This window comes from Mustela lutreola, chromosome 6 (assembly GCF_030435805.1).
Source record: "Mustela lutreola isolate mMusLut2 chromosome 6, mMusLut2.pri, whole genome shotgun sequence".
NCBI lineage: Eukaryota > Metazoa > Chordata > Mammalia > Carnivora > Mustelidae > Mustela > Mustela lutreola.
The window spans coordinates 69,456,372-69,474,179 of NC_081295.1; the positions used below are offsets into that span (position 1 = coordinate 69,456,372).

General features: G+C 41.0%; 1 protein-coding gene across 1 annotated transcript; it reads left to right on the forward strand.

Annotated features, from left to right (window-relative positions):
* The first annotated feature begins 1,350 nt into the window (after positions 1 to 1,350).
* CCN2 (cellular communication network factor 2) lies at positions 1,351 to 4,417 on the forward strand. Its single transcript, XM_059177529.1, has 5 exons — positions 1,351 to 1,551; positions 1,676 to 1,898; positions 2,081 to 2,332; positions 2,468 to 2,679; positions 3,068 to 4,417. The coding sequence occupies exons 1-5, from the start codon at positions 1,486 to 1,488 to the stop codon at positions 3,362 to 3,364; spliced, it is 1,050 nt and encodes a 349-aa protein (XP_059033512.1). The 5' UTR covers positions 1,351 to 1,485; the 3' UTR covers positions 3,365 to 4,417.
* Positions 4,418 to 17,808: the final 13,391 nt, after the last annotated feature.

A 17,808-nucleotide genomic window follows, 5' to 3' on the forward strand; every position in this document is an offset into this window, starting at 1 on the left:
TTGACTTCTGTGCACAAGCAGAGAGAATGAAACCTGTTGTTACCTTGACCTGATCTCACTCCACTAGGTTGCAGTCTCCTTGGAGAGTAAAAAGTCACAATCGCCATTCATAGACGTGTAGAAAGTTATTACTAAAATATCTTATTCACTGACACTCTTAGTTTATAACCAGCAATATTAGGGCCCACTGTTCTTCTTAATATTATCCGATTTTTTTACTGCAAGACAAACCAAGTCCAATCCACATTCGAAGATTATAGGTTTTAGTATTAAAAAAATCACCCATTTCTCAAAGACCCAAACTGAATTTAGAACACCCCAAGTAAATTCCAAGCTTCTTGCTGGCCCTCCTGTCTGGTTCTCCTCTTTTCCCAACACCCAGAGCCTCTACTTACTCAACACGTCATCATTTGCTCTAACATAACAACTGACCCACTTTTCTGTAAATACTGATCTGCATTCATCTTTTTTTCTTCCCTATACCCCCAACAATAAGACTGTTACATTTATTAAGAGAAAACAAAGCAAGAGTGCTGGAAATCTCCCCTGGAAAACTGCGTCCATACTCTTGACCTCTGGCTTTGTTCTTTTTTTTGTCCCGCAATAGGCATCCAGACCATTATCTCAAGTGAGAAAAGACCAAATTCCTACATCTCCAATATGGAATGTAGACTTCGCAGGTAGGCTTCTTGGAGATCTCAGCTGGTCAAAAGCAACTAACTCCTTTTCTGCTCCCTGAAGAGTGTCAAAAGGCAGACAGCCTCTAAAATTAAAATATTATAAAAATAATACAAAGGAAACCCTTCGGAATTTTTTTAGGAATCCCTGCTGTCAGCCTCTTGGGCTACCTACCTCCTAAAAAGCATTTATGTCAGTGGGTAGAGCTGGAACAGCTATTAGAAACAGAAGGGAGTGGAATGAAAAAATAATAGTAACTGCTCATGTATTTTTCAATGATATAAATCAGGAGTAGTGGGAAGAAACATGGGGAAAAATCCTATTTGGTGCTGGAAATACTGAGCCTTTTTTTTTTTTTTTTTTTTTAAGCCGGAGTGTGCCAGCTTTTTCAGACGGGAGGAATGCTGAGTGTCAAGGGGTCAGGATCAATCCGGTGTGAGTTGATGAGGCAGGAAGGTGGGGAGGAATGCGAGGAATGTCCCTGTTTGTGTAGGACTCCATTCAGCTCATTGGCGAGCCGGGGCCGCCCGGAGCGTATAAAAGCCGCGGGCCGCCCGCCTCAGCCCCACACAACAACTCTTCCCGCTAAGAGGAGGCAGCCAGTGCAACTCCAACCCCGGCGACCGACCGCCTCCCCCACCTCCGACGGCAGCCGCCCCGGCCCGACAGCTCCCAGACCTCAGCCCGGAGCGCCCAGACACCGACCTCCGGCCCGAGCCCGCGACCCTGCGCCGGGACCGCCGCGCCCACCCCATCGCCGCCACCGCCGCGCCCTCCGCCCGGTCCGTCCCGCCCGCCGCGCCCACCATGTCCGCCGCCGGCCTGGGCCCCGTCCGCTGCGCCTTCGTGCTCCTGCTCGCCCTCTGCGGCCGGGTAAGCCGAGAGCCCCGCGGAGGCCGCGGCGGCCGGCGCCTGGGGGAGGGCGTGCGGGCGGGGCGGGGCAGGGCCCGGGGCGCCGAGCGGCGTGCGTCCGCTGACCGCCCCATCCTCGCCGCAGCACGCCGCCGGCCAGGACTGCGGCGGCTCTTGCCAGTGTGCGGCCGCGCCGGCGCCCAGCTGCCCGGCCGGCGTCAGCCTCGTACTGGACGGCTGCGGCTGCTGCCGCGTGTGCGCCAAGCAACTGGGCGAGCTGTGCACCGAGCGCGACCCTTGCGACCCGCACAAGGGCCTCTTCTGCGACTTCGGCTCTCCGGCCAACCGCAAGATCGGCGTGTGCACCGGTAAGAGCTGCGGTCCGCGCCCCTCGCCGCCTTCCCCCGCGGGGGTGCAGAGAGCTCCGGTGTCCCGGCCGCCCCCAGCCCCACCCGCGGATCCCTGTTCCCCGCGCATCCCCGACTCGCCTACTACTACCGATGCCTGACACTTGCATCCCACTCCCCCTTATTCCCTCTCCCTCCTTCAGCTAAAGATGGTGCCCCCTGCGTCTTTGGAGGAACGGTCTACCGGAGTGGAGAGTCTTTCCAAAGCAGCTGCAAGTACCAGTGCACTTGCCTGGACGGGGCGGTGGGCTGCGTGCCCCTGTGTAGCATGGACGTCCGCTTGCCCAGCCCTGACTGCCCCTTCCCGCGGAGGGTCAAGCTGCCTGGGAAATGCTGCGAGGAGTGGGTGTGCGATGAGCCCAAGGACCACACCGTGGTTGGCCCAGCCCTTGCCGGTGAGTGGAACCTGCCTCTCAGTCACTGTTGTGATCCTACCCCCAGGGGCTGAGTCCTCCCTAACTTTGCCAAGGGAAGGGGAAAATGTCTTATCCTGGTGTCTTACCTTGTGTTTGGGTGCTCTGCTCTCACAGCTTACCGACTGGAAGACACGTTTGGCCCAGACCCAACTATGATCCGGGCCAACTGCCTGGTCCAGACCACAGAGTGGAGTGCCTGTTCCAAGACCTGCGGGATGGGCATCTCCACCCGCGTTACCAATGACAACGCCTTCTGCAGGCTGGAGAAGCAGAGCCGCCTCTGCATGGTCAGGCCTTGCGGAGCTGACCTGGAAGAAAGCATTAAGGTACATTTTCTGTTCCTATTAATCAGTTTTCTTGGGATCGTAATGGACAGGACCAAAGTTGGGTCTCACCGCCCTGGTTATTATAGACCTTTTATCTCCAAAAATATCTAACCATGGAGCTGTTTTGCTGGAATGAGATGTTGTGTAATTGGAACCACCAGCTTTCCACTAGGAAATTCTCCACACTGTTAGTTAATTCAAGACATCCCAAGAGAGGCTATGACTATTTTTGGAAAACTGGCAAATGAGACGCAAACGTCCTCTCTTCAAAATATAAACATAAGTCAGACAATTTAAGACTAAAACACACAGAGCTTGAAGAAAGTCACGCCCCTTACAGAGTCATTGATTTTTTTTTTCTTTCCTTCTTCTGCTTTGTTTTCCTTAGAAGGGCAAAAAGTGCATCCGTACCCCCAAAATCTCCAAGCCTGTCAAGTTTGAGCTTTCTGGCTGTACCAGCGTGAAGACGTACCGGGCTAAGTTCTGTGGCGTCTGCACCGATGGCCGGTGCTGCACCCCCCACAGAACCACAACTCTTCCTGTGGAGTTCAAGTGCCCTGACGGGGAGGTCATGAAGAAGAACATGATGTTCATCAAGACCTGTGCCTGCCATTACAACTGTCCCGGAGACAATGACATCTTTGAGTCCCTGTACTACAGGAAGATGTATGGAGACATGGCATAAAGCCAGAGAGTGTGAGAGACGTTGACTCATTAGGGTATAACTTGAACTGATTCGCATCTCATTTTTGTGTAAACACGATTTCAGTAGTGCAAGTTATTTAAATCTGTCTTTCTAACTGGGGGAAAGAAAAAGTCCCACCAATTTCAAAATATTGTGCCATGTGACCTTCAAATAGTCTATCAACCCAGACACTGGTTTGAAGAAAGTTAAGACTTGACAGTGGGACTACATTAGCACATAGCACTAGAATGTATAGGGAGGTGTGGCTTTGGGAGCAGTGGGAGGGCACCTTTAGAAACTATTATCATCTTCAAGTAGTAGGTGCCTGCTCTATGTGGAGTATAATTGAGAAGGGAAGTTTTAGCATGCTCTCTGACCTCCAGCGACAGCTAGGATGTGCATTCTCTAGCCTTCATGAGGCTGGGTCAAGTTCTTTAAGTCAGAACACAGATTCAGCTCTGACATTCTGATTTGAATGATACTGTTCAGGAATCAGAATCCTGTCTATTAGACTGGACAGCTTGTGGCAGTGAATTTGTCTGTAACAAGCCAGAATTTTTTTTTAATTGATACTGTAAATAATGTGTGTATATATATATATTTGTACAGTTATCTAAGTTAATTTAAAGTTGTTTGTGCCTTTTTGTTTGTTTTTAATGCTTTGATATTTCAAGTGTTAGCCTCAATTCTGAACACCATAGGTAGGACGTAAAGCTTGTCTGATAATTCAAAGCATGAAATGGATATTCAAATGGAATTTCTGCTCAGAAAGATAGTCCATCAAAACAGATGTTTACTGAATATGGGGCAGTGATGTCCTTGGAATTCTGATCTGTCAGTTGGAAATGTGGTAGCCTCACTATTAATGAACACGTAGCCTTTATGAAAACACAAGTGGCTCTGTATAGTTGATCAGTTTTTCCACCTGGAAGCATTTGTTTCTACTTTGACTATGACTGTTTTTTGGACAGTTTACTCATTGAGAATGTGACCAAAAGTTACATGTTTGCACCTTTCTAGTTGAAAATAAAGTATATATTTTTTCTATAAAAAGTGTAGTTATTCACTCACTCTTCTAAACGTTTCTGAGTTTTCTTTGAGTATATATGGGAAGCTTTTATTTGTCTTAGAACAATTCATCTATAACTTCTTAAATCTCTTATCATATATACTGATAAATTGGTTAATCAGTTTAGTAGAATTTTACATAAACCTATTTCACACTGAATCAAGTGTCAAACTTGCAGGCATACGCCCTGTGTGTGTGTATGTGTGTGTGTGTAGATAGATAGATAGTAGATAGATATACTGAGCACACAGACATTTTGTTACCTTCACAGTACTCTATGGACATTTAAATTAAATTCTCTTTAGGTGGGGTGCCTGGGTGGCTCAGTGGGTTAAGCCGCTGCCTTCGGCTCCGGTCATGATCTCAGGGTCCTGGGATCGAGTCCTACATAGGGCTCTCTGCTCAGCAGGGAGCCTGCTTCCCTCTCTCTCTCTGCCTGCCTCTCCATCTACTTGTGATTTCTCTCTGTCAAATAAATAAATAAAATCTTTAAAAATAAATAAATAAATAAATTATCTTTAGGTGATTTTAGTCTCCAACAACCCCTATTGGTTATACTTGGTCCTGTTTACATTTAATACCTCTGGCCATTGACGGGATTTAATTTACAACCTTTCACATCACCAACTAGTCTATGTACCTTACACATAGGAAAGGTTGTAACTAGTTTTTGAGTTTGTATGCTCTACTATAGATATATTTCTGAATTTCAATAATCTTAATATTAAATCTGCAAAGGATAAAATCTACATTTAAATGGAACCATTTGATAAATCATTTTTGTATAATTCTGTTTTCAGTGGCCATGAAAACCAATCAGAAATAGATGATGGCCCAAATAGAAAAGGAGCATAATTTCTATTAACATTTATGGAAATTTGTCTTCAATTAAAAGCAACTCCTTCATTGCCCCAAGCTTTGGATTATCAGATTTCAAGATCAATAGCTTAGCAAGTGGCTGGTAAGTGACAAAATGAAATTGTTCAAGAAGCCTGGAAATGATACTGGACCTCTCCCTGCTTCTACCAAAAGTCAACTGAAGTAAATGGCAAACAAAAATATTCCAAAGACCATTGAAAGCACAGTTTTCTCCACATCGATAAAGCTGTGAAATAGCGGTGGGGGAAGGAGGGGGTTGCAGACAAACTAACCCATCACAGGGTAATTTGCAATGTTGTAGTGCCAGCGTCATTCCAGGAGACAAAAATACATCTGAAAATAAAGACTAGTTCTGCAAACAGTGCCCCTGCCACAAACCAAAGGGAAACCCTCCCCTGTTCAAAATGTGCAAAGTATTTCTGGTCAAAACTGGACTTTAAGGATACACCCACATACGTATATAGCAACACTGTTGGCAGGTGTACCCCATTTCCCCAAATAAACCCACATGTACACAAACACACACACACACACACACACACACACACAGAGTACACTGGCTAGTCTGCATGTTCTTTCTGTTAATGTACTCCTAGATGCAAAGAAGAATGGCAAGGTAAATGAGCCTGAGTGTTTTATATGTTTTTAAAGATTTTATTTATTTATTTATTTATTTATTTATTTATTTATTTATTTATTTATCTGAGAGAGAACACAGCAGGGGAAGGGCAGAGGCAGAGGGAGAAGCAGACTCCCACTGAGCAGGGAGCCCAACATGGGGCTCAATACCAAGACACTGAGATAATGACCCAAGCAGATGCTCAACTGAGTGAACCACCCAGCCACCCCAAGCCTGAGTGTTTTAAAAAGAGTTTGAGAATTCTGGGAAGATAGAAGTAGTAACAGAAGCATAGATTTTAAATTTTTCAACTTCCCACATAAAAACAGAATAACTATATTGCAATATCAAAATCCCATGGGCAATATTTACAACAAAATTAGGTGGCAAGGTATCCCTTTAATCCCAAAATATTAGCGGGAGAAAATCATTAACTGCCAGCAAATGTACACTGTGTCAGTGTACATATGGGAACAAAGAAATGCAATGGGATATCTGATACTTCTGAGAAGAGAGCTCCAAAATAGCCAACAGTGAAGTGTGGGAGTCCAATTTGAGGGTAGGGGTTCTGCCCAGTCAAATAAATCTTACAAACCAGAGCTCCCACAGGAGGACTTGTGTTTGTGGGAATAGAATCAAAATTGAGATTTGTTGTCAGAGACAACAAAGACATTAAAAGAGAAGGTCTAGATAAAAATGAGGAGAGGAAACAAATGCACAAAATCTGAAGAAGCAAACTGCCATATTTATAAAATCACATGAAAACAATAGAAGAGGAACTCTATGAAGTTCAGAAAACTGTCTAAACCAAGTGTCCTTACTGAATAAAATTCAAGAAAATTAATTTTACATAAAAATAGGAAAACAAAATTATCAAAGCCAAATCCCATACATTATTACATGAAAATAATAAAGGGCATAATAAATATTTAGTGAAAGCATGTCAGAAATACATGCCAGGAAAAAAAAAATCAAAACTATATTATTTCAAAAGAACATTAAGAAAATGAAAGTAGACATAAATGATAAAAAGGAAACAACTAACAATATAAATCAGAGTTAGTCAAACTTAAAAATAGATAAAACTCAGTAAAGAATTAGAAATTTTAAAAAATCAAATAAGAAGGAACAAAAGAATGAATAAATACAACAGACAGTTCTTTAAGAGAATATATGGTTGAAAAAGAGGGAATTTTTTTTTAAAATAAAATAAAGGAGGGGGCTGCCTGGATGGCTCAGTCATTAAGCTTCTGCTTTTGTCTCAGGGTCCTGGGATTGAGCCCTGCATTGGGCTCCCTGCTCAGCAGGGAGGCTTCTTCTCTCTCTGCCTGCTGCTCCCCTTGCTTGTGTTGCCTCTCTCCCTATGTCCCTCTCTATTAAATAAATAAATAAACAAAATCTTTTAAAAAAATGAATGTAAGTGTTCCAAGAAAAAATTGTAAGTATTGTAGATAGGCAAAGAAGATCTAACATATGGAGAGCAGGAGATCCTGAAGAAGAAAATAAAATCTATAAATCAAGAAAACTTTACGGAAATAAAAAGTGATTTGAAAACACATATTTAAAAGAGGATCCCATGTACCTAGTAAAATTCACCAACACTAAGATGTATTCTAGTAAAATTTCTGAAATATAAAGAAAAAGGAAAAATCATCAGAACATCTAGGCAAAGAGAACAGAAATCCTTTAATTAAAAGAAAACTCATCATCAGGCTTTTTGACAGCAGCTCTCTCCCTTCCTTCCTTCCTTCCTTCCTTCTTTTAGCAATGGTTTATGCCAAAAAAGTGGATTAACATTTAGAATGCTCAAAAAAGAAAATATGAATTAAAGAATTTTTATCCTCCAGAACTGACATTCAAACAGACAAATCGCCAAAGACATGCAAGAATTGGGGCACCTGGGTGGCTCATTTGGTTGAACAGCCAAATTAGAATGGAATATATGAGAATTTATAGCATATTGTTCCTATGGGCCTTTTTTGAAAAAACCCTACTAGAGACAAAATTCAGAAAACAAAATTGCCTAAGAGATATTAATGTAAAAACTGGTATATGAATATTAAATACAACTTATCTTGAGGACTAAGATTAAAAGAAGGTTAAAGAGGAGAACATATAGTAGAACATATAGTGAAGAGTGGGTATACATATCATGTTCTATCACATGAATGCAACCATATAGGGTGTGGGAGAATGAACATAGTGGATGCCTCCCCCCAAATACTTAACCGCTTTTATTGGTGGTGGTGGTATTGTTATTCAGAGACTATTGGGTGTATAATATGGGATAAGCAAGCGAACCATTATGGATATTCTAATTCTATCCCTAATGTCAGTGAGTACTGGGATTCTTAGTGAGGAAGAGTCAAAATACAGATATAATATAAAAGTGGTTAAGTTCCACATTTCTTAATTTGAACTAGAAATATCAGCATAAACTTGTGATACATCTTATCTCCTAACACACACATATACATTTTTTTTCCTACATCTGTTCCCTGAAAAGGCTTAGATACAAGGACAACTTAAGAGGAATGAGCATCCCTAGTCCACTACTGTGCTCTTGAAGTACTGTTTTCCACTAAAAGAAACTAAAGCTTCTTGGAGAATGGCCTCCAGGTCTAGCACAAGGAATGTGTACGATAAATACATTTATTCAGGGACTACCTTTTCATATTGGATAAAAATGAAGCTAACAAGAACTGTAAAGATCATATCAAAAAGGTACAAGAGGCAAATTTAAAAGACTACTATTAAAGATGGGGCAATTTTGGGTGACTGAGTGGCTCAGTGGGTTTAGTCTCTGCCTTCAGCTCAGGTCATGACCCCAGGGTCCTGGGATTGAGCCCCACATCAGGCTTTCTGTTCAGCAAGGAGTCTGCTTCCCCCTCTCTCTCTGCCTGCCTCTCTGCCTACTTGTGATCTCTCTCCTCTATCAAATAAATAAATAAATAAATAAATAAATAAAATCTTTAAAAAAAAAAAAAAAAAGCATCTGCCTTTGGCTCAGGTCATGATCCCAGGGTCCTGGGATCAAGTTCCGCATTGGGCTCCCTATTCAGCAGGGAGTCTGCTTCTCCCTCTACCCCTCCCCCCTGCTTGTGATCTCTCTCTCTCTCTTTTTCTTAAGCCCTCTCTCTCTCTCTTTCTCAAATAAATAAATAGAATCTTAAAAAAAAAATAAAATAAAGATGGAGCAATTTGAGTAGCTATAAGGACAAGAATTGCCATACATTAAGGCCATCAACTCTCCTTAAATTCTAGTTCATTCTGATAGTTAAAGAAAAACACCTAATTGGTGACCTGAGAATGACAGAGAACCTATTCATTTTACACGATCTCTATGATATTTCAGTATCAGATTTTTGGTACTCCACTTTTTACAGCACCTCAGTCCAATCTGTACCAACAACTCCAGACATAACCCCAAGATGACTTTTAAAAGAAATAAATTTCTTAATTTATGGTAATCATCTCATGATGGCTAGTTTAAAGTAATTTTATATTCTTTTAAAATAATCTTCTGTATTTTTCCAAATTCTCAGACATGAACACACTTTATTTTATAATCAGAAAAAAGACTTTTAAAATAAATCTTTCAAAAAAAATAAAATAAACCTTTCCTCTCCTTACTAAAAAATAGCAGAGAATATGACAAAACATGTTTGAAGTTTTCATGATTTGGGGTTTAATAAATTGTTCACAACATATAAATAAATAAGCGGCTTCACTATTCAAGCCACTATTCCTTAATTAGCTGTGTGCCTAGGAACATGGGCAACACGCCTGCAGCCTCTAGAGAATCCACATATAATCGTACATATCGGTGTATTTTTGTACCTCATTCTCCCATGCCATAAATGAAATCACGGAAGATTTTCCTTCATAAGTTTTTAATAACTATTCTTTAACTCATGAATCACACTGATTATATATAGACTGTTGCTAAGACTAAGCATAAACCATGTAAAATATATTCTTAAAATACAAAGTCAAATTCCAAATCCAAATATAGGATCTGAAGAAACAGACATGAAGACCCATCATCTATATCAGATGTTTAAAGATACTGAAAAAAGAAGAAGAAATGTCGGGTTAGTAAGAAATATTATTGATTAATTAGAATTTATATCTCAAGAGCATAAAGCATATTAAGATTTGCGTTTGTGCAACAAATGCTAACAATTTTTGTCAGCACAGTGAACGTATGTAATTCAGACCAGTAACTGGAAATTAATTTCCAGTAACTGGAAAACTGTATGTCAGTATCTATGAAAGTGAAATACAAAACTACCTGTGACACGGTAAATTTCCATTCTTAGATATCAATCCAAGGGAAATGAACAAAATACATAAACAAAATTCCCAAAGCAGTTCTATCCAACCCCAAGCCAAAAACAACCCAAATGTGTATAGGAATGTAATAGGAAAATGGATAGAATGCAGAATATTCAAACAATGGAATAATACACATTAATTAAAAAAAAACAAAAACCATTGACATTATGCAGAATGAAAGAACCCAAATACAAAAGAATATACACTGTATGATTTCATTTTTATGACACTGAAGGGAAGGGAACACTAATGAATGGTGATAGAATTCAGAATAATTTTTTTTAAGGTTTTATTTATGTATTTGACAGACAGAGATCACAAGCAGGCAGAGAGGCAAGCAGAGAGAGGAGAAAGCAGGCTTTCCCTGGAGCAAAGAGCCTGATGAGGGGCTCCATCCCAGGACCTTGGGATCATGACCTGAGCTGAAGGCAGAGCTGAGCCACCCAGGTGCCCCCAGAATAATGTTTTTTGTTTTTTTTTTTCTCCCCACTCTGAATTACTCTCTAGCTAATTTTTTTCTGATCTGTGGTCAGTATTTCTTACCCTCTCTCTAGTGGGGTATTATGAAGTGCTGCAAGTGGCATATCATTCATAATTCTCAACTTAGAGTTATTAGACAAGTTTGCATATTTAGATTAAGAAACTCTAAAAGGTCTGGGGCAATTTCCAGGATGATGTTTGCATAGATGCCTCAATGTAGAGATGTGGTGGGAGAAGGGAAGTATGTGGGGGATGAGCCAGACACTATAGTTCCATGGACTTTGGGAGGGAATTATGGGCTTTATAGGGTGACTTTGGGGAGATAACCTTCTAGGGAAGACAGGGGCTCCCCTGGAGCACTAGAAAAGTCAGTTCATGTGTTCTGCCTCAGTAATTGGCAAAATAAAGTGGGAAAGGCAGCAGAGATGGCATCCTGAGTGCTTTTATACACACTCATCATTCATTCATACAATATTGGTGGCTTTCATTGTTTCTGCTTTGAGTCTTTGTCAATTTTCTACAATCTCTTGTGGTAGTCTTTGTGTCACACTATTCCAAACATGGTATAGTTGTCTTGTGACCTTCTACACACACAGATTGTTCAACTAACTGGAGTACATAGGGGATCCACAATGAGAAAATACGCCTCAGTCTTTCAAGCCAGAAGCCCAGCATCTCCATCCATGGAATTCTTCTGCGAGAGGTATATGGAGTAGCCAGTGGAGATACAAAGAACTCTGAAAAAAACAGTGTGACATTATAAATGCCCCTAAAACCTGAATAGGGAGCCTTTTAAGAGCTGGCCTTGAGGAAAGATGCTGGAAGTCTAAGGTTCCCATTAGCTACTGAGGAAAGTCAGGAGCTTTTTTGAGAAGGTCTTTGGAATTCAAGTTCTTTAAACATTTTAAGTTTTAATGGTATTCCAAGGAAATAGAAGTCAGGAGCTATAGGCAATCGCTTGGAGCAGTGTTCACCAGCAGGAAGATCTGCTGGGAGGTATTGCCACTGGTTAGGACCTGTGACAATGTGGGTGGTCACTGGAAGCTGCTGCTATGGAAACTCGTGCTAACCACTGTTGGAAGTAGTGGTCAATGGAAACTGTCATGGCCAAGAACAACAGATCCAAGAGCCAAAAGGCTCTTTTGGGAATGTCGACTAGAAGCATTAGGTGTCTCTAATAGAAAGCTGTGTCTGGGGTAATCTACCTGAGTTTGGAGGGAGGAGGTGGTTTGTTTTCTTTAAACATGCTTAGCTGAGTCATTCTTGATGTTAAGGGAAAAAAGAAGTATACTACTAGTCTTATTGCACTCCAAACTAAAAGCATCATAATTTCCCTCAAACCCAGCTTCTCCATGTGATTCTACATTTCTATTAATAGCACTATTAATCTACTTGTTTCCCAAGTGGAAACACTCCGTTATCATGGAATCCTCCACTTCCCTTTACCCACGCTCAGATATTTTAACTTTTGTTTATAAACTCATTTATAGGGAAAGTAGTCTCAGACTCAGTCACAGTGGGCTCCAAGCTTTCATGAGTTTTACCTCCAGGAGGTCTGTGAATATTGAAGGAAAATCCCCTCTTACTTCATTCAGAGGAAAGGGATAATTAACCATTTTTAAATATACCAAAGCACTCTCTTCTTAACAAGGTCAACCCTCTGGAGAAATTATTTTATCACCGCCTAGCCTATTGGGGTTTTTTCAGAACTTAACCTATCTAGAGAAAGATAGATACCTAATTACAGAATCCTCTAGCTATGTAACCACACTTAAGGAGTGAAAATAAAAACAGAAGTATTGGTGAAGTTCACAGGAGCACAAGCTCACCAAAGGACTGAGACCTAATCCTAAAACTATAGATAGCTTCCCCTCCCCCTACACCTTATGACTATGTTACTAAAGGCTTATTTACTATAGTTTCTTTTATTCAGTACATCATGTATACCTTCCACAAAATATTACAAATCACAGTGGGTGGCTCAGTCAGTTAAGGGTCTGCCTTTGGTTCATGTCAAGATCTCAGAGTTCTGGGATCGAATCCTGCATTGGGCTCTCTGCTCAGCGGGGAGCCTGCTTTTCCCTCTTACTCTCCACCTGTGCTATCTCTCAAGTAAATAAATAAAATCTTAAAAAAATACTAATGTCTACTCTCAGACTACAACAGAATTAAACTAGAAATCAGTAACAGAAAGCTAGCTAGAATATCCCCTAGTACCTGTAGATTCAACCATATACTTCTCAATAACACATGCATCACAGAAAAAAAATCTCAAGGGAAATTTTAAAATATTTTGAACTAAATGACTATCTAAGTAGAGCTCCCGGGCCCAAGTAGTCACTGGATATTTCTGTCACTTCTGCCTCTTCTTAACCTCTCAGATACTTCTGTGAGGAGTGGAAACCACTCAGGTCATTCTTTTCTCTCTCTGTAAGCTTCATAAACTGATACTGGGTTGTTCTTTCCTCCATCGTATTTCACCTTGATGGTTGAAAGCTACTTCTGTGAGCCATCCCGTCTTCACAAATCTCTAGACGAAAAGTCTGTACTAGTCTCTATTCACATGCTCCCAAACTGAAAAAATTCTAAACGATCTTCCAACTTCCCATGTTCATCATTCTTATCACAGATCTCACTATTCGTTGCCAATGACATTTGTTTGGGGCTGCTAATTAGCATTTCCTGTTCCTCCACAATTTTCCTCCATTAATGCCACTACCTTAGTATCTCTGGTCCCATAAGTTTGATGCTCCAAAACAGGAAGCAAAAATTATTGTCAAGGTAAACACTCTCCTTTCAACATAGCATTCGAAATCTTCCACAAATTGATATCAAAGGTCCTAGTGAGCATAATCTCCTATTACTCTGGTATACTTCTTATGCCAAAAACCAAATGGACTTACTCCTATTTCCTAAATAGTTTCGCTCTGACTCAATCTAGTCACTCTATCTAGTGATAGATAGAGTGCTCCTTCCATAATGTGTGTGATCGCACGTGCAGGCACGCTTACATACACATTTTTATTACACATTTTTATTTAAATTCCATTTAACATACTGTGTAATATTAGTGTCAGGCATAGGATTTAGTGATTCATTACTTACATACAACCTTCAGTGCTCATCACAAGTCCTGTCCTTAATACCCATCACCCACTGAAGCCATCCCCAGCATATATTTACATATAAATCAACTCTACCCACCTTTTAAGCGTTTCCCAGAAGTCACTTCCATGAATCCTCTCACCTGCAATGCTTCTTTTTCCTTTAAATGTTCTACAAAACACTCTGTTTATAACTGTATTATGTCACTTAGATCATTTTTACCCATACTCTAGTTCTTTGCTGTCCAGATGGTAGACATAGACACATGTGGTTATTAAATTTGAGAAAATAAAAATTAAATAAAATATGAAATTCAGGTTCTCTGTGACACTAGACATGTATCAAATGCTGAGGAACGATATGTGTCTAGTGGATTCCACATTGGATGATACAGATGTAGGACACTTTCATCATCTTTGAGCACAGTCAGCTTTACCCCAAGCACCTAGGCTAAAAGCTGGGCGATGATGGTTCCACCAATGCAATGATCAGGAATTTTTTTTCTATAGAAGTCCCCATATAAATACTTTACCCTTTGGTAAAAAGTATGGCCCATACAGTATCTGTCTATTTGACTCTACAGTTAGAGCTTAAAAGCAGTCACGGATATCACATCAACAAACAGGGATAGTTATGTACCAATAAAGCTTTCTTTTTTTTTTTTTTTTAAAGATTTTATTTATTTATTTGACAGACAGAGATCACAAGTAGTCAGAGAGGCAGGCAAAGGGAGAGAGGAGGAAGCGACTCCCCAACGAGCAGAGAGCCCGATGCAGGGCTCGGGCTCAATCCCAGGACCCTGGGATCATGACCTGAGCCGAAGGCAGAGGCTTAACCCACTGAGCCACCCAGGTGCCCCCCAATAAAGCTTTCTTTACAAAATAGGGAGATGAGCCAGATTGCGCCTCCAGGCCATAGTTTGCTGACTCCTGCACTAGAGAGAAATTGAGTACAATTATCAGGATGGAAGTCAGGGAACAAGAACAAACAACAAATGTCTACTCTATGTGTAATATACTATAGATATGCCTATTTTCTGGGTCTTTGAACTATCACCTCCTTTATTTTTTTTTAAGATTTTATTTCTTTATTTGACACACAGAGAGAGATCACAAGTAGTCAGAGAGGCAGGCAGAGAGAGAGGGGGAAGCAGGCTCTCTGATGAGCAGAGAGCCCGATGCGGGGCTCGATCCTAGGACCCCGAGATCATGACCCAAGCTGAAGGCAGAGGCTTAACCCACTGAGCCACACAGGCACCCCCCATCACCTCCTTTATAATGAGATTCTTAACAGATGACTTTTAGGAGGCTGCTTTTCTTCCATATTTACCCAGTTTCAAATCAAAATGGCCTACTGAGTGTCCAGGGGGTTCTTGCAACTCTTGGAACCCAGGAGAAAAAGTGATAGCCGTCATGGTAACAAGCCTGTGGGCAGTGGCAGCTCCAGTAAAAAATAATTCGCCTCTAGACTACAACAATTTCATATGCTAAGACATGCAATGTCTCCCCCTCAGCCTCCCCCAGATAATCTGCTACTTTCCCAATCTTTCCCATGACGGGTAATGGTGCTGCCTTTTACCTAATCATCCAGGCCAAAGCTGAAGTGTCATCCTTGACATTTTTCTGCTCACACTGCAGAGTTAGCCAGTCATCAAATTCTATATCCAAATTACATACTGAATCTGACCCCTTCTTCCTGCCTTCACTGCCACAACTCCCATCCATGTCACTACAGAACCTCTCCTAGGTTCCTCCAAAAATGTCCCCATGGGTCTCCCTCCTGCTTGCTCTTCTACTGTCCTTTCTCTATTCAGCAGTGATAGTGATCTTTCTCAAACATAAATCTTCCCATGACTTCCCATTAGAATAAAATCCAAATTCCTTAGCATAGTTCACAAGGCTTTCATGACCTAGACTTTCTCAACCTTCCCAGTGACACTGACTTCTTTCATTCCAGCAACATTGTCTTTTGGCCATTCATTAAATGCCCTGTGCTCAGCTCTGTCTCATGGCTATTCCCTCCACCTAGGCAGACCTTGTCCCGAGAATTTCTAAATCCACTAAAACAGGGTGTTCTCTTATTCTCTACCATATCTGTAGGGTACAGAACGGTACTAGATATAGTCATTAAATATTTTCTGAATGAATGAATATAGAGAATATGGTAAGACAAATGTGGGTGAATATATAGACAGTGGAATAATGCAAAAATGTGCCAATTGATGCAATAATTCCAAGGTTCCAAAAGACAGATATCTCTGCTTTGTTTCGCTGACTGGTCAGCTGGCTACATTAAGAAAACTTAAAAGTAGCATTCACTCAATACATAAAAATAGACCATAAACAACAACAAATCTTAATAGTTGCTACTTTGCTGTGATTGATGAAAGGTTATGTTCTCTGAGTCAAGGTACTTCATTTATCTAGAGTTCAGAAAAACAGCTTTCCACCACAGAGGAATAAGGACCAAACTAAATTAAGCCACTGGGAAATGAGCTGACTTAATTAATGCTGATTTTCTCAGAAGTGCAGAAAGAATTTTGCAAAGAAATCCTAACACTAGCAAAATTGGCAACAAAGAATGTTTCACACTTGTAATTGAAAAACGTAAAATGCCTATGTCAGTAAATCCCAAAAGATATCATTAAGGACAAATAAGCCACTTTATTGGCCATTGAAACAGCTCTATGACCTCACTCCAGGCATCCTGACATGGACTGTTGTGGCTGCGTGACATGGGTGGCACAAGGATTAACTTTAATGTTAACTTTCTAATACCATGCTAATTACTGTAAAGTATGTACAGCATAATTATGGAGAGAGTGGAACATGCTGGTTTTCTTTATTGCTGATTGATGCAAAACTCTTTTTTTTTTTTTTTTTTTTTTCAAATTAGTCCAATGAAAGGACAATGAGTATAGCCCTCTCTCTCTCGGGGGATCTTTCTTCCAGAACACCCGCATTAATCAGCTCTCCTGTGTGACAAACTAATCCCGTATCTCATGGCTTTTACCAACAAAATTTTGCTTCTTGCATAATTCCATGTTAGCAGCTGTACCTCAGCAGCTGTGGCTCTGCTCCCATGTGCCTTCTCATGCCAGGATCCAGGCTAAAGGAGCAGCCCCTATTTGAGATACAACATCATTATTAGGCTGAGGGTAAAGGACAGGAGATGGAGCCAAATCACACAAGTGCCCTTAAAGCTGTTGATTGCATGTGGCATTCATACTTCCATTGGGTGAAGCAAATCACGCGGCCAAGCTATAGGGGCAGGAAATGTATTCTACCCATAGGTTGGCTCAGCGAGTTACATGGCAATGGGTGGGAATGGATACACACCCTACAGGGAGGGGAATGAGTCAGCGGAGACAATAACACAAGCTACCCAAGAGCCAGGAGCAAAGTCATGCTGAATTATCCTTCCCCTGAATTTTACAACGTTTGAGCTTCTGAAGTCTCCTACAGTTTTTAACTCCTTAATTAAATCCTTGGCCTTGAGTTCCATTCTATTCCTCCATTCAGTTCTGTTCTCCCATAGGGTACAAGAATGTAACCCATCTCTTTTTTGTAGACTCTACTACCAAACTACTAGGTACCAGACCCACTTGTCGTCTTATGTAATCCTCTGTGTATTCAAATAAAGAGAAGTCTGAGATGCTAGTGAAGTTGCCAGATTTCTCACTGCTAGAAATTGATATGTCCAGGATGTGAATTCCACTGACTTTCCAACACATCATACTGTTACTATGTGAAGCTGTCTTGTCCAGGAAAGGGAAAGGCTGAATATTGGCTGGGTGGAGAGAGGTTTCCAGGGTCATATTAAGGCCTTGGTAAGCTCTGAATTCTTTTACTATGGAGGCTCCACTTTGCATCATATAAAACACATCAAAACAAACCCTCATCCCACACTAAATATAATTTGCAGCTATAAATTTTTTTCAAAGGATGTTTATAA

Coding starts and splice junctions, on each gene's coding strand:
- CCN2 (XM_059177529.1), top strand. CDS start 1,486: ATGTCCGCCGCCGGCCTGGGCCCCGTCCGCTGCGCCTTCGTGCTCCTG. Junction 1,899..2,080: donor CAAGATCGGCGTGTGCACCG/GTAAGAGCTGCG, acceptor TCCCTCCTTCAG/CTAAAGATGGTGCCCCCTGC. Junction 2,680..3,067: donor ACCTGGAAGAAAGCATTAAG/GTACATTTTCTG, acceptor TGTTTTCCTTAG/AAGGGCAAAAAGTGCATCCG.